At 37.5% G+C, this 22,989-nt stretch overlaps 1 protein-coding gene across 2 annotated transcripts; it reads left to right on the forward strand.

The window, feature by feature from the left end:
- Nucleotides 1–4,040: 4,040 nt before the first annotated feature.
- On the forward strand, nt 4,041–16,550 carry LOC137236477 (mitochondrial pyruvate carrier 2-like). 2 transcript variants are annotated; one of them, XR_010948440.1, is made up of 5 exons: nt 4,041–4,373; nt 4,436–4,476; nt 9,984–10,310; nt 10,468–10,592; nt 13,348–16,550. XR_010948440.1 is itself a non-coding variant. In XM_067759120.1 (4 exons), the coding sequence occupies exons 1-3, from the start codon at nt 4,208–4,210 to the stop codon at nt 10,266–10,268; spliced, it is 492 nt and encodes a 163-aa protein (XP_067615221.1). In that variant the 5' UTR covers nt 4,041–4,207; the 3' UTR covers nt 10,269–10,310; nt 13,348–16,550. The 2 variants fall into 2 exon arrangements, 1 of the variants encoding a protein (XP_067615221.1); XM_067759120.1 differs by lacking the exon at nt 10,468–10,592.
- The last annotated feature ends 6,439 nt before the right edge of the window (nt 16,551–22,989 follow it).

The raw sequence follows: 22,989 nt of genomic DNA on the forward strand, positions 1-22,989 counted from the left end.
ATTAACAATACTGCGGGAACCACTTGGACAGAGTAGGCAATTTATAATTTTAATTAATTAGTTAATACGAAAGAAGAAGTATAGAACTTACAACGACTTTGTTAATTTAAACGCGATATTGAGAGATATTATCTAGCTAAGGAACGAATATGCAATAGCTAAAACAACAGAACTAATAGAGAAACTTGAGACCGAGTTAACAAATAACAGTAAATTGGTATCTTTTGACATAAAGGATTCATACCCATCAATACCACTATCGGAGACTTTAGACATAGTTAGCTCAACAATAGTTCATAATACAAAAAACAAAGTGAAAAGTATGCTAATCACAAATACGCTAAGAACCAATTTACGTCAAAACTATTTTCAATTCAACAATAAAATATATAGACAAACAAACGGTCTTGGAATGGGTAGCCCCACATCAGCAATTCTTATGGAAGTGTTCATGCAAAATCTGGAAGAAAAATGTCATTTTATGCTAGATACGTGGATGACATAATAAGCGTTTTAACTACTAATAACGAAGAGCTGGTACTAGAATACCTCAACAAACAGCACGGAAATATAAAATTTACAATGGAAACCGAAAAAGACGGAGGAATCAACTATCTAGACCTCACGATAAATATTATTAAAGTTGCCAAAAGATTTAACTATGACATATATAGAAAACCAACGGCCACCGACACAATAATACATAATACCTCAAATCAGAGGATCCGTTTAGCAGCCACGGCGTATACAAGCTTACCTGGGGATGCCAACATAGTTACATAGGACAAACAGGACTGCAAATAAGAACGAGGTTCAGAGAACACATTAGAGATTACAACAAAAAAAAAACGGAATCCAAACACTATACCAGATTCTAACTTCGCGAATCACATGGTCGAAAATTAATGTTCCCCAGCAAACATCAATAAAGGAGATAGGGTTCTTCACATACAAGCAGAAGGCTAAAGTCTCAACGTACTCGAAAACATGGAAATCTACAAACAGAAAACATTCGACGGTAGAATAATAAGCGAACAGATAAACACAATTTCTGACACAATATTCGAGCCTTTAAAACTTGTTTACAAGAAAGAAAGTAATCACACAGGTACAACAGACAAACACACAACAACAAATAAACACAAAACAATTAACGCACCAAAACAACAAACCCACAAATAAGGTGAAACGTCTAAAATTACGGACTTTTACCTGGCTCAGTCAGCCACACAAATCGATCAGTAAAACCCACCCTCAGTTCTGAATGAACACACAGCACATACACATAACTAAATATACACAAATAAATACAGGACAAACGACAACAGACAGAATGAAAATCGACATTGATGATGGCACAATGCCGAAACCGGTTAGTCTCGAAACCAAATTTGACAAGAAATGACGGAAAATCGTTAAAATATACAACTTTGAATTTGAAAAATACGAATGGTTTGGGTATATATATGTATGTATGTAGTTTGAATAGTACAACAGTATTTTTGCAAAAATAAATATATTTGTATATTTATTTTGCATTTAGAAAAAACTTAGGAAGCAATGAACGGCCTCGAGTAGTTCATATTCACCTCTCACATAGTTTTTATTGACATGCACAAGTAAATACATACATACAGTATGACGTAGTATCTGCGCATCTATTTTAATTCTCTTCATGTTTATGTCTTATCATTACATTGACAGTGAAATACTTAAGCAAATCTCAACCCAACCACCCTCAATAAAAGCGCTCTCTCTTATCTGAATAAGTGCACATGTACATTTTCTACTCTCTAAAAACGCGTCACTGTCACGCATGTTCCGAGTGACGAGCCTCTCCGTAGCGGGCGCATATTATCTTTTCTATACCCAGCTGTGCTAGTATGTTTGTAGTATCATAATTATGAGCAAATAGTTGGGTTGAACATATCCGTATTATAGTATACAGTAACTTGATTGGATGTATTCTTAAATTTGAATTAAAATAATTTGGACAATTCCGAAGAGTCCCGTATTCGTTGTAAAGCAAACAAAATATAAGATATTAAACCAACAAATTTGCAACACAACGGCGACATCTGCTTATTACAACTCATGTGAACAAAAATATTACGACCTCTGCTTCTCAAGTCGCACAATGATCTAGAGCATTCCCGTGAGAATTGAGCGTGATACGGAGCTAGAAAACTCACTCGATGAAGGATATTGCTTTATCGACTTGGAGTAAGTAATATGACTTAATGGAAACGCCTTTGGCCCCAACTGACCAAAGGGGCAGTTTGTTGATTTCAGTCTTATTAACCTAATGAAACCCAAGCAAAATTATCGGCCAATTAGCTTAATTGACAAAAATTCCCCAGCGACATAAGAGGTAAAAATATTTGTATTGTGGTCTGGTCCTTCTTACTTACACTCATGGCAGCCACGTGACTGTTGACGGATTTAAATTCGATACTGCTAAATCAAACGGAAAATAAATCTTTTTAAATGGGTATGTTTGAAGGTTAACAACTTTGGACCGAGTAGGCAATTAAAAAGTAAAGTCCTCTTTCGACGAACAAAAATCACGGTCTACAAGTCGCTCATAGTACCTGTCCTGATGTATGGCTCGGAAGAGGGCCGGCGAAACGCGCAAAGTCTGGATGGGTAGTTTAGATAGGCGATAAAAGTGGTAGGCATGAGGGATTATATTATACTAAATATTGGGTATGGTCAGTAATCAATCGACAAGTAATAATGTAATGTAGTTTTCATTGTAACTTGTATCGACATTATACATAATTTTTATCGACTATTTCTAATCCCAGGGTGGGTAGTCCTACCCACCATACCCACACCTTTCGCCGGCACTGGCTCGAAATCATCGACGGTATCGAGAGAAGATGAGATGGCTCTTGGAGTGTTCGAGAGAAAAGTTATTCTCTTGATGCTCCCATTCGGCGTCAGTTATCGAGAAATAGGGATAGCTCGAAATAAATGATGATGATTACGACATGAGTTTAAATAATTATATAATGCGCTTAGCAAAAGGGTACAAACAAAAGAAGTTTTTAAAAATTTCATCACATAACTCTCATTGGCTGTTCGGGTACGAAAGTGGAGAAAATCGGTTTTGGCAACCACGCAAAATTTTATTAACAATTATGTTCAAAGGAAAGACTATGGAAACAATCAGTCTAAGCAAAGCCTTTATTAACCAGCCAGTTCAACGTAGGGTTCGAGTCGATTCTATTAAATATGGGAGAACCAAGGACCGCGGATAATGATTCCTTAAGTCGCTAAAAAATTCCCGTTTTGAAAAATTTTTTTCTGACGGATTATGTTTTTTTTTACAAATTCATAAATTTGAAATGTTCAACAAAGAGTTCCGAGTCGATCTATTCTATTAAATATGGGAGAACCAAGGACTGCAGATAATGATTCTTTAAGTCGCTAAAAACTTTCCCGTTTTAGAGAATTTTTTTTTACAAATTCATATATTTGAAATGTTGGTACATATTTTTATAAAAAAAAAAACGGAAATAATTTTGTGGAAGTAAAACTCTTGGTGAAAACTGAAAAAATTCGCTGTGCCTATATTTATGGCCGACACTGTATATATTTGATAACAAAAATGTTACAATATTTTTTTTACTGGAATATCTGTATTTGTTCTAGTTTGTTGTATGTGTTGTTGTTATTAATGTGTTTCCGGACGAATAACCACTCCGATTAAATTAAACTTGAAATGTTACTTTTTTATTAAAAAATCAAAGGGTAACTAATAAAGATTTTTTTTAAATCAAAATTTCTACGGTCCCCGGTAATACCAGTTTTTACATATGCTTCGTCTGTACTATTTTCTCTTACTAAATCACTTGGTGTCGCTTTATAAATTGTTGCTATATTTAAAACCAGGGTTCAACCCACATGTGGGTATATAATGCTCGATTGCACACGAGCTTAAGAAACCTTATATGTTTAACGTACTTTTGCATGCAATTCTAAATTTTTTGCTTTCCATTTCCATATTTCCTATATATTACGTATTTTTGTTTTAGCTTTCAGTTCTTCACTGTCTAGCTAACGGTGAGGAAGTCAACTATAGAAAGTTTTCAGTGTTCGGTGTTAGAACGAGTAGTACCTGACCCTTTAAAAAAATACAAAGCATCATATCCCAAAATTATAATAATAGTGAATTTACTGAATACAAAACGATAAGAAAAAGATGGCGTCGACAGCACCACAAGTAGCAGCACCACCACCCCCACCGCCACCACCGTCAACCACTACAGCTGGCAAAGGATTTCCTAGTAAAGTTTACAATGCTTTAATTGGTTCCGTGGATAAATATGTGCCAGCTAAACTGAGACCATTGTGGCAGCATCCAGCTGGTGAGTTTAGGTAAAATTTGAAAAGTTTTAATTTCATAAACACATTTTTTTTATTTAAACAGGACCTAAAACAGTTTTCTTTTGGGCACCTTTTTTTAAATGGGTAAGTTTGAAGGTTAACAATGTTGGCCTTGTCGCATAAAACTTTAAAGGACTTACATAATCAATTGAGAAGAACAAAGCTGCCGCATATGCATAAATAAAAAAGTGCATGTGTATGTATGTACATTAGGGTGGCCCCAAGACATCAATTTTAGATTTTCCGCTGGGGCCCCCCATAAAATATGCCAATAGATTAGAAAATGATACATATAAAGCTTCAGGCCAATCCAATAAATGTAATAAAAAAGCGATTTTTCAGAAAAAATTCTTTGTGCTTCGTCAGTAAAAGTGAAACCATTTATGCCAGCAACTTGACCCGTACACCATTCGATAGGTAATTTTATTTGTATTGATTTTGAGCAGTATTTAGCATTTATCAGATCAGGTCATTGTGGATATCCCTAATTTTTAATTTCCATGCAAACGTCTATGGACATTACAATATTCAATGGTATATGAGTCAAGTTCCTGGCATAAATGGTTTCACTTTTACTGACGAAACACTAAAATTTTGTTTGAAGAATCGCTGTTTTTCCTAACTTTGACCTCAATGAGGCACTTTTAACATTATCGGATTGGCGTGAAACATTGCAATAATCATTTTCTGATCTATTAGCATATTTTAGGAGGGTGCCCCGAAAGATATAACAAAAATTTAAATTCACCATATACCACCCTAATGTACAACCTAATGTACATACATATCTATATATATGTACATACATATCTATATATATGTACATATATAATTATTTTAACAGCTGTGTGCCGTTATAGAAAAATGCAAAAGATCCGAATATGTCAAACGGGCAATTCTATCTGATTTTCTGTTATCAGTTTTTATTTGAGTGAACTAATCGTTTTGGAAATTATTGCATACTTTATAATGCTATTTTATGATTAGAACCTCTTGAACGCGTCGCGTTTCATTAGACAACGAGTGGCGAAAAAAAACAAATACTTTTAAGTTGAGATCTTGGGTCCACAATAGAGCCGGAGGGTGGAGCGAGGGGTGCGGAAACGGCACGTGTATACCGATGGCTCGGGATTAACGGAGGGGGTCGAAGTAGAAATATGTAGATTCTACAGGCTGCCAGATCACTGCAGTGTCTTTCAGGCGGAAATTTTACCCGTGAAGGAAGCAGCGGAAATTTTGGAGCAAGTGTGCTAAAGCTGTAGTCTCGTCAATATATATGTTGATAGTCAGGCGGCGATCATGGCAATAATCTCACACAGTACTTAATCAAGAAATGTCCTGCCACTGAACTCCAACCTTCACTGACGCTAAAACTCCATCGCCAAAAATATCTAAAAAATATCAAGTGCGCAGAGAAGTATGCAACATTGAGGCTAGAGTTTAACCTTGCCAGTTTGTTCGATAACATCAAATGTTCATGCACATCTCAGCTTAAGCGACCGAAGTGGCAGGGTTAAACTCTAGTCAACCTTGACTGGAGTTTAAACTCGCACTGAGAAATCGGGCATAAGTATCATATGGTCATCCCAGAGGGTTAGGAGGTCAGAATATACCCGCGGTAGGTATGCCTATCGTAAGAGGCGACTAAAATATCATATTCAAGGAGCTATGTAGCGAAACCCTTCAGGTTGCCAGCGCAATATATACATAGCTTCTCCAAACCCAATTGTCAACCTCACCTATCCGCGGCGAATCCTGTTTCACTAACAGACGAGGCTCTGACGACCCCAATCTCCTCATGGAACTTGTGGGTGGGGAGGGAGGGGGGCCTGAAGGTTAAATGTGGCCATATAAATCGTTCCCAAGATGGTCGGGCTAGCACCTTAATGGTGCTGTGTTACCGGAGCTTACCGGATTTGTACCCGACCATCACATCGATAACACTCCCCAAAGCATTCGGGGAGTAACCTTATCGCTACAACAACAACAACAACAACCATATGGTCACAAAGAATAACTCCTATACTTTTACATACGACTTTGGCAATTATTCCTGAATGCTGCATACTTTTCTGCGCACTTGATATTCTTTTAGATGTGTTTTGGCGATGGAGTTTTAGCGTTAGCGAAGATTGGAACTAGGGGGCTGGAATGAAAAGAAACATTGGAGAGACTTGGCTCAGGCCGGACCTTACATCTATACCAGGTTTCTGGGATAGAAGGTAACGAGAAGCCCGAGGGATTTGCAAAGGAGAATGCAGCACTGAATCAACCGATGGTAGAAGTCTCAATCTGTTTGGGGGGAATTAAAAGTAGACAGGAATTGGATATGATCCATCAAGCAGGAAAGACGTGGACAGCAGAGCGTGGCTGCAAAATTTCTAAGATCATGTGCAAGTCTTACGACGCTATACTCACAAAGTCGAGAGAGAGAGGACTTAAGGCTCACGATGGGCATACCTATTTGACATTGCATTCTGGCGTCACATGCGTATTAGTTGGGCCTCGTACCCGGTAGAAATTTTAACCTAAATTTTATACCGTTCATCGGTTTAATTAATATTTCCAACTTTTTTTTACCTGAATTCAAAAACTCTACAACTCGTTTTTTTTCAATTTTATTTGGTTTAAATCATGCCGGATCTATACAAGGTGGCAGCATGGTGACATACCTACAAACATAAATAAAAGTTCCATGTACTTTGTTTTTGTAAATTCGATGGACTAATGTCAAAATCGTACTGCGCCGGAAGTTGATGTATCAAATCAAATAAAAAAGTACACAAGCAGCTGTCCCGTGCTGCCACCTTGTATAGTTCCGCCATGGTTTAAATTTTTTTTTTATGTTTTGTAAAACGGGCCCTGGGTTCGAAGCAAAATCAAAAAGATTAAAGAATCTAAAAGTAGAAACTTGTATACATATCCAAGACTTTAAATCTTTTGCTGAAAATCTAAAAATGAAAAATTTCATTGGTGAAAAGTTCTGCAAGTCATCTCTTGTTCTCTCTCCTTCCTTAACTCCTATTTTTTATTTTTTATTTTTGTTTTGTTGCACCTATGCGATAACTTAGTAGGTACACCACATTACTGCAATACGGGACATGTCGGATCGAAACCTGGCTACCGCCCACTAGATTTTCTTTTTTTTTATCAATACAAAAAAATTTCAGATTTAGGCTCAAAACTTTAACCGTGTAACTACAGATGTAGACAATGCGAGCTGTTCGTATCCTGCAGTGTTTGCAGACTTGAAACTTGCCAGCTGGACTCCTGTTTTAGACGTCCCTTTATTTTTACAAGGGACGCCAGCGAGGATTTGTAGTATTTTTACCAGTTTTGAAGGAATCGTGGATGCTTCGCGGTGTTCACTTGAACTTTTATTCACTTTTTTGATATGCCGCTTGACTGAATCTATCATTTACCTGTCGGTTTATGTTTATGATGTGAAAATAGAAAACCACCTTGAGGCTTTAAATCTAAAGTGAAAGCAAGTCAAGGGCTATTACTTAAGAGTATTTTAGCAAGGTCACCGTTGATTGAGGCTATATAGTTCTACTATCCGAGCGTCAACTGTGCTGATGGTTCTTTAATAGGACAAGAGGAATATAACTCAAATTGGTAAGCAGAGCTTCCCAGTGTTCAGTACTCCGTTTCCCGTGATACATATATTTGACATTTTCGCAGGATAATACGCTGCCTCAAGGCCCAGATATTTAAAAAAACGAGTCCGTCTATTCGGATTCTAAGGTTTCAGATGACTGGTGCTCTCCACTCGCAATACGCTTTGACGAAATAAAGAACCGATAATATCTATCTAATTGGTCATTTTTCAAAGCAAGATCGCCTAAAGTACTTAAATCGAAAACTGCATACAAATGGCAGAGTGCCTTATCCTTCGCCAACCGGATTCATATTTCTTACGTTTGTTTCGTATCCTTTAACAATGTTGATCTTCGAATGCAGGTCCTTTTTGTTCATGTTTTGTTTTAACATCTATTCAGAATTCGGATAAGTACGTTACCCTGAGCTTTCTAAAATTATTTCCTTCTCACTCCTCTATAGGTAGATCTGACAAACCCTTTACTAATACCTACCTGTTCAGAATTGTGATATATAACACATAATGAAATAAATACTCGTTTCTAAATGTAGCCAGTTTCCCATACACTTGAACTCTTCTAGCAGGGCTCCAACGTTGTGACCCACGTATCAGGGTCCCAGGATAAGGGCCTGCCCTTTAACCCATATTCTCAACGTCTTTGTTTTATTCAGGAAACTCGAAGTATCTTCCAATTCATGTTCTGCCACTGCAACAAACTCAGTGAGTCCTCCGACTCACCCATACATGATTCGGTTTATGTCTTGTCCTTGAAGATTAAGCCTAGGTCTCATCATTATTGCATCTTATGAATTTAATCAAATTAAGTAATGCGTTGTAATAATCAATTATGTTTAGTATTTTAAGTTTTAGGTTCAAAGATCCCAAAAAATAAATAATTAAGATTAATTAAAAATTTAAATGTACATTCCCGCTGAAGGGAAGGTTGGTAGCGCTGTATTTGATTCGTCCTGCATTATTGTTATCATGACACTAATCAGCTATTTTTCTATAGATCACCACTTTCCGGCAAATGTCCGTCCATGGCAATTGCTGATGTCTATTGTCGTCAAGGACTGTTTCGACACCCCGTCCATCTTTAACGCAACGTAGTCGCCGTTAGCTCTATTTAGTATCTCCGGGTAAGCTGAAATCTTGTCATTACTTCCTTTGACCTTTCAAATACCTGATCTACTCCTGGCATAATATCCCCCTCTCCGTCATTCTATGGGGTTTTCGAATTACATGGTTCCTCTTCTTCGCTAAGCCTTGCAGATTTGGAGGTCTGTGTTATCATTGCGGCGAGCTAGCCCGTCTTAAAATCAGGCTTGTCGCTTTTAACCAATGGGTTCTCTTTTCTTCCTCCACGGCGTTTCTTTCTCCTCAATTATTTTCAGTCGAAATCGGGATCACATAAATATTTTTAGGAGGTAGGCGTAGGACCACAAACCAATTACCTTATCTTCACAGGCGACTAAAATGCAAACCTAATAAAACCGCACTGCGTTTTTTAGCGCACGCAAACAACCGGCGTTTTTTGCCCTAACCCAAATAAGCATGCGTTTCTACAATGTAAAGCATGTGTGCAAACGTCAAATCTAAATGTCACGCAGAACAAAAATTGGAAATCGAGTTAGGTTTTCACGCAGCAAATTCAATTTGGGTAGCTCTCATACAAGTTGTATGTGCATGAGACATTTTTGACAGAAAATGAATTGCGTGCGTTTATATTAGGGTGGTTTGTAAGACTCGCTTTTGAATGCGAATTTAATTTTGGCCGTTAAAACTGCCATGAGGAGTAAAATTTTATGTAACCGGCCGAAGTGTCAAGGTTAAACTGAGCTCAACTTTAATTGCAGCATAAACGTTCATTGAAAAACCAAGCTTAAATAACACACACGTTAGGGGTAAACTTCTATCCCCTTTCACTGTGTTTTATACTCGCCCTGAATAGCGGACCTAATAGTTTAACTAAATTTTCTGTTCTTTCCAGTCTCTTGTCATAGCCGGTCTCGGTGACTTGGCACGTCCAGCCGAAAGTCTATCGGTGCCACAATGTGCAGCACTCGCGGCTACCGGAATAATTTGGTCACGATACTCATTGGTCATCATTCCTAAAAACTGGAGTTTGTTCTCGGTTAATATTTTCGTTGGAACGATACAGGTAGTTCAATTGGGACGCGCTTACTTGTATCAAGCGGAACAGAAGAAATTGGCAGCTAGCGGTCAAGCAGTTGTTGTTGTAGCAAATACAACAACTGAAAAGAAGAAGGAATAATAAAGAGATAGGTTGTAATGAATATCTGCATAGCTATGTGAGGTAAGTTTATTACACTGTGCAACCGAAAAAAGGCACGAAGCGATAAACGCTGCTTTAAACGAGTCGGTTTTAACGTGAAAACTTCGATTGCCCACATTTCTTTTAGTTAAAAAATGTACCTGTTTAAATCAGCCCAATAATGTTCGAATATTTGTAGGGTTAGATGTCGTCATTCACTTGGCTACTCTGCATGAGCTGGTTTAGCCGCAAAATGGGCTCTTGTACTGAGAGAGCACAACATGTGGAAATCGGCCGACTTCGGGCAGCCAACAACATGAGATGGTATGGCTTTAATTGGACATGAAAGGAGCAAAGCTTCTTCTACAACTATAGTAATAAAGTAGTTGCTCAACTTAGACCGACAATTACGCCTAGGCCGGAGCTAAAGCCCTTTCTCCTTTCAATGAATACAAAATTGGGCCATTGTAACCGTTTCATATAGCGCAATTTTTTTTTAGCAAAGCCAAATATAAATAATAAATAGTCTAATGTATGTTAAGAAATTCCACACATTTCCTAACCAGAAGAGGCAATAGCGAAAGTATTATTCAACACTTTCCATCTTCTCTTCGTCCATACAACTCCGATAGGCATCATGCGTTTGAATTCCGATGCATCCACCGTGTACTACCATCAGAAACTCGTGTGTTAAGATCTCAATCAATGAACTTAAGGAGAGTCGATTAAGATTTATAAGCAACCTGGTTCGGTTCTCATTTATACGGAGTAAAGTTTGTCACGAGCCAGCTTTTGCAGCTGACTTAACCCGGTCTCTTCAATAGATTTCTTCGATAGTTCGTCGTTGGCAGGATAGTTTCCTGGTACACCACTGTGATCTGGGAATCATATCAAAATAGTTACGGACCGATGCTCCACTAGATCTTCGGAATAGATACCAATGTCAATATTACCATTAAGTTCTGAGCTTTCAGTGAAGACGGTCGCCCATCTCGGATTTTAATGAAGAAGAGAGAGTGTCGATGTAGCACAATATAGCTGACGAAAGTTTTAGGTAATGGTCCCAAGATTGTACGCCAAATGCGATCACATCATTAATTTCGGAAATTCAATTTTTAGGAGGAAATGCGTCGTTTAAGAAATTTTAAACACAAATAATACATTTAAAAAATGTAACACGCGATAACCTCCGACGAGATTTTAGGCCGAGCTGCTCTTCCATTTTGCGCGGTGTTCTTTTTAATTTTTCCAACAAATTGGAGGGACGGGACCTACATGATTTATGCGGCATAAAATGTCGCATTTAGTGCAGTGTAAATGCAGCTTAAGCCACAAATACGTTTGTCAAAAAATAATAATTCTGAAATGTAAGAAAAATATTGTTTCTTCGCACTGATTTAAGACAATTCTTTTCGAAATTTAGCGTTGCGAAAAAATATACACGTAATTGTTTAATGTCCTTTGCTAAGATCTTATTTCATGCATCGGGAATAAAAGCCGTCTATGGTTGGCTTTTTCTAGTTGGATGTATTGTGGATAAGACAAGTGTGTCGGCATAGACGTCAAAATAACAAATAGATTGGAACACCCGATTTTTAAAGTTACTATCGTGGTCTCATCCTGCATCTCTTTCTAACCCGCGCTGAAGTTAGCTGACCGTATCCACCGCTGTATTGAACTTCCTGTAAAAACGGTGCCAAAACGCTAAAAAGTAGCCACCTTGAACATCCTGTCAGGCATTGACGGATAAAATATCACACTTGTTTTGATTGGATATGATGCATTGCATCGCAAGTTTAAACTCCAGTCAACTTTAACTGGAGTTTAAACGTACTGAAAACCTGACCTTAGTCTATTGAAAACCAGTTTGTAGTTAGCTTGCAGTTAGCTTTATTTTTGCTTACACAAGCAATAAAAAATACTACTGGATATGAGTGGATGACCTACTAACGTAATCCTTTCTTTTTTATACTCAGCGTGCTTTTTACACAGAGTATATTAACTTTGATTGGATAACGGTTGGTTGTACAGGTATAAAGGAATCGAGATAGATATAGATTTCCATATATCAAAATCATCAGTATCGAAAATAAATTTGATTGAGCCATGTCCGTCCGTGCGTCTGTCCGTTAACACGATAATTTAGTAAATAATACACCTAGAATGCTGAAATTTGGCATGTGGACTGACAGTGAGACTCTTGATACAAATTTGAAAAAAAAAATGTTAAAATGGGCGTGGCACCGCCTACTTGTGATAAAGTCAAATTGACAAATATTATTAATCATAAATCAAAAATCGTTAAATCTATCGTAACAAAATTCGGCAGAGAGGTTGCCTTTACTATAAGGAATGCTTTGAAGAAAAATTAACGAAATCGGTTAAGGATTTTGTATACAAGATTTTTAAAAGGGTCATAGACGAAAATAATAAGCTATATCTTAGCGAAAAAGAGCTTTGTATCAATAGAATTTTACTTTCTAAATTGAATTATAACATTAAATTGAAAAACACTTAAATTTGAAAAAATGGGTTTGGCACCGCCCCTTTTTTGTCTAAACAATTTTCAAAGTTTCGGGAGCCATAACTCGAAGATAAAATTTACATATCGTAACAAAATTGGGTACACATATTTTCCTTATGGCAGAAAATATTTCAAGTAAAAATGGACGGGATCGGTTAAAGACCACGGGAACTTAGATATAAAACAAGTTTTAAAGGGTCGTAGACTAGAATAATAAGCTATAACTTGGTAAAAAATAGTTTTGAATCAATGATATTTCACTTATCAGGTTTTATTGTAAGAGGAAATGGAGACATTTTTTTTTTTTTTTGAACGGGCGGTGCCACGTGTTATGTAGAAAAGTAATTTATCTGAAATGAAATGTGCAATTGAAGCTCACGCTGAGTATATAATGTTCGGTTACACCCGAACTTAGACACCTTTACTTGTTATAATTGTGCTACTTGCTAAGATTCTATAAAAAAAAGTTGTAGTGAAGTAGCTTCCAGATTTTATTCCTTAAGCTATAAAAATTTACCAAAGTTTAATTTAATTTACTTTGATTTTTGATTACAGTTAATTTTTCGACCGCTAGTGGAAAAGTATTCAAAAATGGCGTTGGTAGAAGGTAGAGAAGAACCCGTTTTAACAGATTCTTCAGAAATGGTGTATAATACTTTAGTTAAAACTGCCCACTAGGTCTACTTAATCATAAGTACACCGCTCTTAGTTATAGTGACTCACAAAAATAAATGGACTTTTTGTCGGAATTTTGTAATATCGTTTTTTTACGATCCCGTCAAAATATGAAGAAAAAATTTAAAGATTTACGTGAGCTGCACAATCTTAAATCTGACGCCAAACAGTTTTTGAAAATAGTTGTTCCATAAATCTACCTCCGATGATATATGTTTGAATGTGGTATAAAATTCACACAGAGAATTAATGAAATAATTAGGCTAGTTTTCTATATTAAAGTGCTTATTGAACTCGATATTTAATATAAAATATAAATCCTAAATTATTTTTTGGGCATGGGACGAACATTCGTTAACGAAGTGGAAAAAATAATTATTTGGTAAAAATTGAGATTCTATTAAGCTTCTACGTGAAATTGGTATAAGGAATGGAAAACCAAGAAAGCGGAGACACCGCATGTTTAACAGAAATTGCGTCGTAACTCGCATGCGAAGAAATACAACATGAACATGAAAGTTTCACACAAATTTTAAGAGGAATAAAGTAAAGCTTCGACTCATTCATTCAAAGTGTTTTTCTTTTTTTTGTATAAAATATCTGTAAAAAATTTTCTAAAATATTTAATAAAATACCAATTTCACACAGAAACTTTATGGAGTTACAATTTTGTTCCTGTGGGAAGTTGGTTTAAACTTTAAACTATTGTTTCAGATTAGAAATATGTCAAATTGGTCCAGCTCACATAGATCTCATAACTTATTCGGTATATTTTGAAGCAGATCCTAAAATAAAACCAATAATTCCGATGGGAAAAATAAACAATTTTGTCTATCAAGCGGGAGGCATTCTAATGTACATACATAGGTATTTATAAATAAATTTGAAGAAAGGGTGATATTATTAAGTAGTAAATTAAAATTAAAGATATTAAAACAATGTATGTAAATATATTTTAATTTGTGAACTATTAACGTAAAATCCGAATTAATTCTGAATATACATATGTATATCGAATGCTGAGTGGAATAAAAAAAATGAAAAAAGCTGTGTGAGAATTTCTGTACTGTGACAAGATTTTATTGAATAAGGTCTTGCTTCAGAAATCGATTGAAAAAAGCCTTATTTCGGAAGATCTCTCAAGAACGCTCTATGAAGACATAAATTGAATACATTTTGAGTTGAGATTGGATGTTCCATGATACAAAAAAATAAGGTACTTCCACTTTGAGTTTTAACATAAGCTGGGTTTATTGTCAGACGTCGCGTTCTAATGAAGCGCGATCCAGATACGGATAGAGATTTAAAATGCATATGCATGTTGATCTATATGTATAACATTGTTGTTGCATTTAAATCTCTATACGTATCTGGATCACGCTTAATTGGAACGCAACAAGAGAAACAATCCCCGCGTTCCAATGGACAGTGATTTATGTCCGAGTAAAAATTTAACATGCATATTTGCATGTTAAATTTTTATGTTGTTGTTGTTGTTGTATTAACGACAAAGACACTCCCCGAAGATTTTGGGGAGTGTTATCGATGTTGATGGTCCTTTGCCGGATACAGATCCGGTAGGTTCCGGTAACAAAGCACCATTAAGTTACTAGCCCAACCATCTCGGAAACGATTAATATTACCACCATTAATCTAGGCCATCCCGCCCCACCTCCTAGTTCCATAAGGAACTTGGGGTCGCCACAGCCTCGCCTGCTAAATATGTGTATGATACATTCATATTTGTAACAGGAGTTCCCTCGCATAGGTGAAGTTGACAATTGGGTTGCGGAAGCTTTGAAGCTATTAAGCTTTGTATTGCGCTTATCAACCCTTTGAGTCGCGTTAAGTTTTTATCGGGATCTTTATCACTGTCCATTGGAACGCAGGGAGTTTGTCAAATGCTGAAATTTTCAAAAGGATAAATATTTACTGAGCTGTTAAAAAGTGTGAACCGATGAAATGCAACTTAATTAAACAAGCAAAATCTATATGCTACTTTTATAAGAGCACTGCTTTTAAAATCTTATTTCCTAACAGGGGAAATCACCCTGCAAAGCACTGCTAAAAAGTTTATCCAAAAATATCGATAGAATCAAAAATCTTTCTTTGAATAACTGTACGAATACAATTTAAATGCATAAACCTTCCCATGAGATCAGAGCCATGGCTACTGTACTATTAGAATCACACCTCGGTGCTACTTTACTGTGTTGGAGGTTCATCTTAAAGACTCGCCGAAACATTGATTCGTTAGCCCGCCTCCAACATTTCGGGTATTGCGACTGCATCTTTTTGCTATGGATGCAACATATACTCCGCCTCCTTGTGTATTTGGAGGAAGGATATATGCGAAGCACTTACTCCTGTCGGTATATTAATGCTACTGCTTTGATGCTGGGACAGTCTGTGCGCGTCCTCCGAGTTCACCAGACATGAGATTTAGCCCTGGTTTTGGAAGCTGGGAAAAACTGCCTTTAATTATTTAAAAGTGTTAATATTCTTGACCCGAAACTTTCTCATCATGACATTAAGCATCTTTATATATTCAGATTTCCAAGTTTCGATAGATATCTGCCCTTAGGAAAACCTTTGATTTAGTATCGTCAAATTAAGGAGCTGAGGAACTGCCGCGTACCTGCTGTTATTTTATTGGTGACAATCGAAGTCGCAGCGTTTGCTTCTTTTATAATTTATGAGTATACCGGAATCTCTTTGTTACCTCCCTTTAATCACTTCGTGACAGCAGCACCCCTTGCTGTGGTAAGATTACTTCGCATGATGTCCAAGGGAGAGAAGGCTGTGTTCAAACAAATATGGAGATGAGAATACAAAAAATGTATATATGTATAAGAGGGCCTTTTAAAAATAGTCATTGAGTATAAATAATGGTACCTCATTAGCATATGACATTGAAATTATTATTTGTTTTACTTTAAATAACTAAAAAATCACGTTATAGATTTAACAAATTATGCAACTGTATGTAAATTCGTAGTTACGCACGTAAAATAAATGGATAAATAAAGCAGCTGGAATACACATATATATGTTTAAATTTTCAATAAAGATACCTAACTATACACCCTGTAGTTATTATGATTAACGACCTCAGCAGCTCAGGTATGAGACATTAATTTGTTTAGATTATTAATCGTTTGAACGAGAAGCAAAGATCCATATATTCTTCGTAAACTGACACACCAATTGGAAACAGAAAGTGAGGATTCAAAGGGCACGTAAGTACAATACATAGATAGCTTCACAGCTTCTCCAAACCTACTGTGACTTCATTTACGTTAGGCGCATGTTAAATATTGTAACGAATTTAGGGAAATTCCGCTTATTCCAAACCTAACTAAACTGTTGAATAAATAACTCCAATATTCAATAATGCAAAATGGTCTTAATTAGACTACTTTGAAAATACTTCACAATAATACATAACCAATTGCGTGTTAAAATCAAACTGATTACAGACTACTCAGCTTCTGCTGCTTTTATACTCTCTGCCCAAATGTCTAGACGTTTCTTCTTGTAGAATTTTCTAGCTGGTCACCAGCCATACGCGCGTGGATTTGTAGTGTGTAACCATATGTGTGTGTATTTGTAGTGTTTAACCATATGCGTGTGTATATGTGAGTACTACTTCGGCTGATGATGACATGCGTTTCTGAGTATCTCTCTGCTGCTTGTATGGATGTGTGTACATGATGATTACTTAATGTGTTTATGTAGCTTGCTTTAAGGTTTTTGTTGTTGTGCATTTATTTAGTGATGTGCATATTCGTCACAATATGAATACAAACGCAACTATATTAAGCAAGCCATCCTCTGGGACTCCAGGTCCCTTACGAAAGGAATGGGTGATCTGATTTAAAGTGGTCATACCAAATCGCTGCCAATACAGTCAGGCTAGTACAAAAAGCGTACCGTATTTATGTCTATATAAAGGACTATCAACACCACCCCCCCCCCCCCCCCCCCCCACCAACTGGGAGTGTATTTATTGCCTCTTCAACAGCACCCAGTAAACATTTGGTCTTGAGTCATATAAGAGTTCAAGTTGAGAACTAAGGACTGGTACAAAAAGTTCTGCAAATTGAAAAATGTTCATAAAGTGATAACAGCTACTTTGTACTTTTTTTTGTGAAAGTCTAGAACAGGAGTCCGCTAATAGGCGTCCAAAAATATCGAGAGAGGTGTCAAAAGACGCGTATTGACTTCGACAACAATAATCCGAGGGCGGAAAAGAAAAATTTTGTCTCTGTCCGGAGATATTTGCAGTTGAAGTTGGCGATTTTCATGTGTTGCTGTAATGTTGTTGTGCACTGAAAAAAATTTTGTATACAAAGAGATTTTGCACGCATTTAATTTTGATCCCACCCCATTGGTGGACCGCCCAGGTTAATCTTTTATAAGCAGAAAGGTGTTCTGCGCAAAAATACTATGGATCCCACCCCCGGTTTCGGAGGGACCCCGGGTTATTTTTCGAGTTTTCCGCCTTCGGATTATTAATACTGATTTCAAGACGCGTCGTTTCACACTTCTATCCATATATTTGGTAGCATTTGGTGTTAGCAGTCGAACCCAGTTCTAGACTATTACCCTTTTTTGTAGCATATAAATATATATTTATTTCAATGACATGCACCTGAGCTCAATATCGCTTAATTTGCCACAACTAAGGCACGTTGGGTGGATTCAAGTTTTTCTTAAGATAATGTACATTGTTATAGTCGAAACACTTTTGGGTGACACGAGCGTTATGTTCTCGAGGCAAGTCCGTCCAAAATATAGATTAAATATTGTGGCGAATGTTGACATCACTAGGCTGTTAGTAAATAATCACGCAACAACAAAAACATGAAGAAAGCCACACTGGTGTACATGAATACATCAGTCATCATTTACACACATACATACAAGGCGACGAAGAGATATTTTACACATACACCTGTTGGCGTCAGTCGAAGTAGTTATTCACGCATACCCACGCATATGGCTATGCGAGAGGCTATACACTACAAATACACACGCATATAGCTAGTAACCAAGCAGGGGATTCTAGAAGGAGAAACGTCTGGACCTTTGGAGAAATATGCGGACAAGGCAACAGAGGGTATAAAAGGAGCGCAAACTGAGGAATGACTAATCAGTTTAATTTAAACACGCTATCAGTTGCGAAGTGAAGTATAATTGTACTACTTCGAAAATAGTCTAATAAGGATAATTTTGCAATACAGAATATTGTAGTGATTCAACAGTTGAACGTTAGCAGGTTTCAAATAAGCGGAATGTCCAAAAATTCGTTACTTATATATACTATGGCGACGTAAGAACGGCAGCAGGCGTTTTTGAAGACACTATTTCACGTAAATTTCTGCGTCAATGGTTCCCAGCGTAGAAAACGGTGCGAACTTATGCTGACATTCACAAACAGCTTGCCAAATCAGATCTTTCTGTCAAACCCCGACTGCAAGCAGTACAATTATGTACCTCGCAACTTTCCAAGGTCCATTTTCAAAGGCGTAATTTGTTCTCATACCGCTTACATGTGAGGGAAATGCTTTTTGACGTCTGTTTTTCACTTGTTGTAGATTTAATGTTCGTGTGACTCGCATAAGTGTGGTTTTGGCTATTTTGGCAACATCTCTTCTTGATATGGATCGGTTTTTCCTAAAAACCCGTTCTTGGGGCAGTGTCATAGTATAATTCTCTGAGTTTTGTCAACTTTTTGTAAATAACATTGGGATTATTCTTCCAAATGTACAGCATATTTACATATTTACTCATGTTCGTTGCAAAGGCTAGACTTCAGATGCTAATACATTTAAAAGAAAATTTTATGAATCAAAAATTCAGAAATAATTAATTCAAAGCCTATATCCTTACTAAACCACTTATAGGGAGTTCTAAATTTGCAGAACTTTCTGTACCAGTCCTTAGTATACTTTTCAAATATCAAGCATTGTTTCGATACAGTGGCTCAACTTGGGAGTAATCACGTTTTAAACAAAAGGGGCATACTGCTGTTTCTCAAGTTGTGAAAACGATAGTTCTCAACTTGTAGCCTTTATTGTGAAAATAAAATAAAATTTGTATAAATGATTCCCTTGGTATTACCAATTGGCGCCAGCAAGCCCAGCGAAGAAGCGACTAGCGCGCTTTTTGGACATCCATAACCATTTATGGTTTTTAGTTTATAACTCTCTTGTTTTTCTCTGCGTTGATAAAGAAGTTCCGATAAGATACCGTCTGAACAGGAGCGAATATGGCCTAGTAACGCAGCTGCTGGGTCTTTTGTCTTTGTAAAAGTCTGCGTAAAGCTATTTTTGCACACTTTTTCGATAACTGTAGCCAACTGATGGAGGTCCATAAATCTTACGAAGAACTTTTCTCTCGAATATCTAAACCGTCCGGATCCGTCTGGATACGATACGTCATTTGCGTTTTACTATTTCAAAATTATGGCTTCCAGCAGGGACGTGATTAACAGGACATATATTCACTAAATCTTTGCTTGTGCCCACGCGTTTAAATTTTTTAACATTTCAACATAGCATATTATGTAATGCCAATTTCACACCGAGGCTTGATGAAATAATTAGTCCAGTTTTCTACATTAAAGCCCTAATTGAACTCAATCTTCCATACAAAATACAAATTGTTAATTATTTCATTATTGATTTATCGAGTGAAAAAACCAGTCGGCTTTGCTTGGTGCTTCGAATTTTATTGTCAATGTAACAATCAAAAATAAATTATTTTCAATAATTTACGAAAAATAGAAAAACACGAAAAAATTTCAAAATTTAATTTTCGATTCATTTGCTGCAAAAGATATGGCTTTTTAGAAAATAGGCACATATTTGGTTAGGTGCAACATCTATGGGTAGTTCGCATGCATTTTATTTTGATTGTATTTATAGTTAAGAAGGAAATGGCTGCTTTCCATTTTAACTATTTTTTGTAAACACGAAATATTTTTTGGGGCTGCTGACAGATGTTCGATTAATGAAGCAAAAGGCCCTGTATGAAAAGGGAAACTTAATTATTTCATTAAATAGAATTGTGATTCGATTAAGTTTATGTAAGAAAACGGATAATACTCCTGTATTGCTACCAAAGGCTAGGTACATTCCCAAACATCAGAGTGCCGATATATTGCTGTTTAAAAGTTTTTTTTTTTTTTATTCAATAACCGAATGTACCTAAATTTAAATTTTTTCTTGTCACACTTATGCTGCTACAAGGAGTCTTCTTGGACATTGCCGGGGCTTTCAATAATGCAACATGGGGGATTATGGATGGTCTTAATTACATTAAAGTACATCCTGCCTTAATCAGATGGATCGGCTGCATGCTAAATTGCAGAAATATTTATATCACAATGGGGATTGTACGAGGCCACGAAATCAGTGGACAGGGGCACGCCGCAGGGAGGGGTGCTATCATCTCTGCTGTGGACGCTGGTCATCAACCAACTGCTCAGGCAATTCGATGAGGGACCCGTAAAACTTACGGCTTACGCAGATGACGTTGCAATTGTCATAAGTGGAAAGTGCCTTCCAACGATTAGTTCTTTGATGGATCGGGCGCTTCGGGATATTCATACCTGGGCATCTAATGTCGGGTTGAAAGTCAATGCGGAGAGGGCGGATATGGTCTTGTTTACAAAGAGGTACAAGGTCCCAAATCGGACCAGGCCTAAGCTAGGAGGGGTGACCTTACAGGAGAAACCTTGCACAAAATATCTAGGAATCATCCTAGAGAGTAAGCTGTCATGGAAGCTCAACGTGGAGGAGAGGGTCAAGAAGGCCTCAACGGCACTCTATGCATGTAAAAGAATGCTGGGGTGTACGTGGGGCCTATCGCTCTCTCTTTCTCATTGGGGTTTTACAGCGATTGTAAGCCCTATTCTATACTATGGAGTTCTTGTTTGGTGGAAAGCCACACAAAAAACAACAAACTTCAAAAAATTAGAGGAGGTATGCAGACTATCGATGCTTAGCATTACGGGAGCCCTGAAAACAACCCCGACGGCTGCACTGTATGCAATTCTGCACATTCCACATGTAGACGTGGTAGCAAAGAACAAAGCATTAACGACCGCAACCAGGCTCGGTGCTTCGGGGCAGCTTGAGAGCCGACCATATGGCCATAGTAGTATAGCATCATCAATCACAAGACGAACAGACTACCTGATTCCCTATCTGCGCTTCGAGGGAGATCTTAAGGCCACAATAGAGGTGGACGGTTGGCGCAAGGGTGCGCAAATGGCGGACGAGGCGATACATGTGTACACCGATGGTTCCAAAGTAATGCAAGGAGTAGGGTCTGCGGTATACTGCGCTGATCCGGAAATAACCAGATCCTACAGGCTGCCAGATTACTGTAGCGTTTTCCAAGCGGAAATATTAGCCGTAACCAAAGCAGTAGAAACCCTGGAAGAGAATAGCTCAAGCTGCAACCGTGTTAACTTTTATATTGACAGTCAAGCGGCAATTAAGGCAATAATCTCGCATAGCACAGCATTTAAATGCGTGTTAGAGTGTAAGCAGTCTCTGCAGAGAATCGGGACAGGGAGAAGCATACATCTATATTGGGTCCCAGGGCACATGGGAATAGATGGGAATGAAAAAGCGGACGAACTAGCTAAAAACGGCGCATCCCTTGAAGCTTGCTCCGTAGACGTCCCAATTAGATTGGGCGACATTAAGCGAATGCGAGAGGTGCACATGATCGACCAAGCGGGAAAGGCGTGGGTTCAAGCGCGGGGCTGTAAAGTGTCGAAGATTATGTGTAGGTCTTACAACCTTAGACTAATACAGTTGCTTCTATCATTAAAAAGATAGGACTGTAGACTCATGACGGGTATTATGACTGGACACTGCCTTCTGGCGTCACATGCCTTTAAATTAGGCTTGGTCAGTGATAGCAGATTAAGAAGTGCGGGTTGGAGGAGGAAACGATCGAGCACGTTCTGTGCTCGTGCCCTGCACTTGCCAGGCTAAGACTCCAGCTATTAGGAGTGATACAGCTGTCAGATCTAGAAGCAGCAAGTGGCTTAAGTCCTAGAAAGCTTCTAGTATTTGCCAAGAGGACGGAGTTATTTTATAACATAGGTCCTGGTTTTTGATAGGGTTTTTCAGTTTGGTCGTTAAAACAAACTTCTGGTAACACTACGGACTCAATCAATGTGAGGTCCTCATAGACCGGCCAGTTCAACCTAACCTAACCTATGCTGCTACAATCACAAAAATCTTGTAGACTGTCTTGTTTTGTTTTCAAATTCAAAACTCATTGCGATCATTTTCTATTAGCAATATAGGAGTATTACATATATGCAACATAGCCATTTTTTTAGTACGTGATTTATCCGGCGCATACCATGTAATTTCCAAATATTTGTTACCGAGGATTGCTCTTTTCCTGTCGTGACTCAATGACGCATCTTGCACAACCACTTCCCATTTCACTCCAAGACAAGGCTTTACTTTTGAATAAGAAACGAAAACA

This window comes from Eurosta solidaginis, chromosome 1 (genome assembly GCF_040869045.1).
Source record: "Eurosta solidaginis isolate ZX-2024a chromosome 1, ASM4086904v1, whole genome shotgun sequence".
In the NCBI taxonomy this organism is placed as follows: Eukaryota; Metazoa; Arthropoda; class Insecta; order Diptera; family Tephritidae; genus Eurosta; species Eurosta solidaginis.

Bases quoted from the DNA above. Each gene is read 5' to 3' on its own strand.
- LOC137236477 (XM_067759120.1), top strand. From the start codon at position 4,208: ATGGCGTCGACAGCACCACAAGTAGCAGCACCACCACCCCCACCGCCA. The intron at 4,374-4,435 runs GTGAGTTTAGGT...TTATTTAAACAG, and splicing joins ATTGTGGCAGCATCCAGCTG to GACCTAAAACAGTTTTCTTT. The intron at 4,477-9,983 runs GTAAGTTTGAAG...TGTTCTTTCCAG, and splicing joins GGGCACCTTTTTTTAAATGG to TCTCTTGTCATAGCCGGTCT.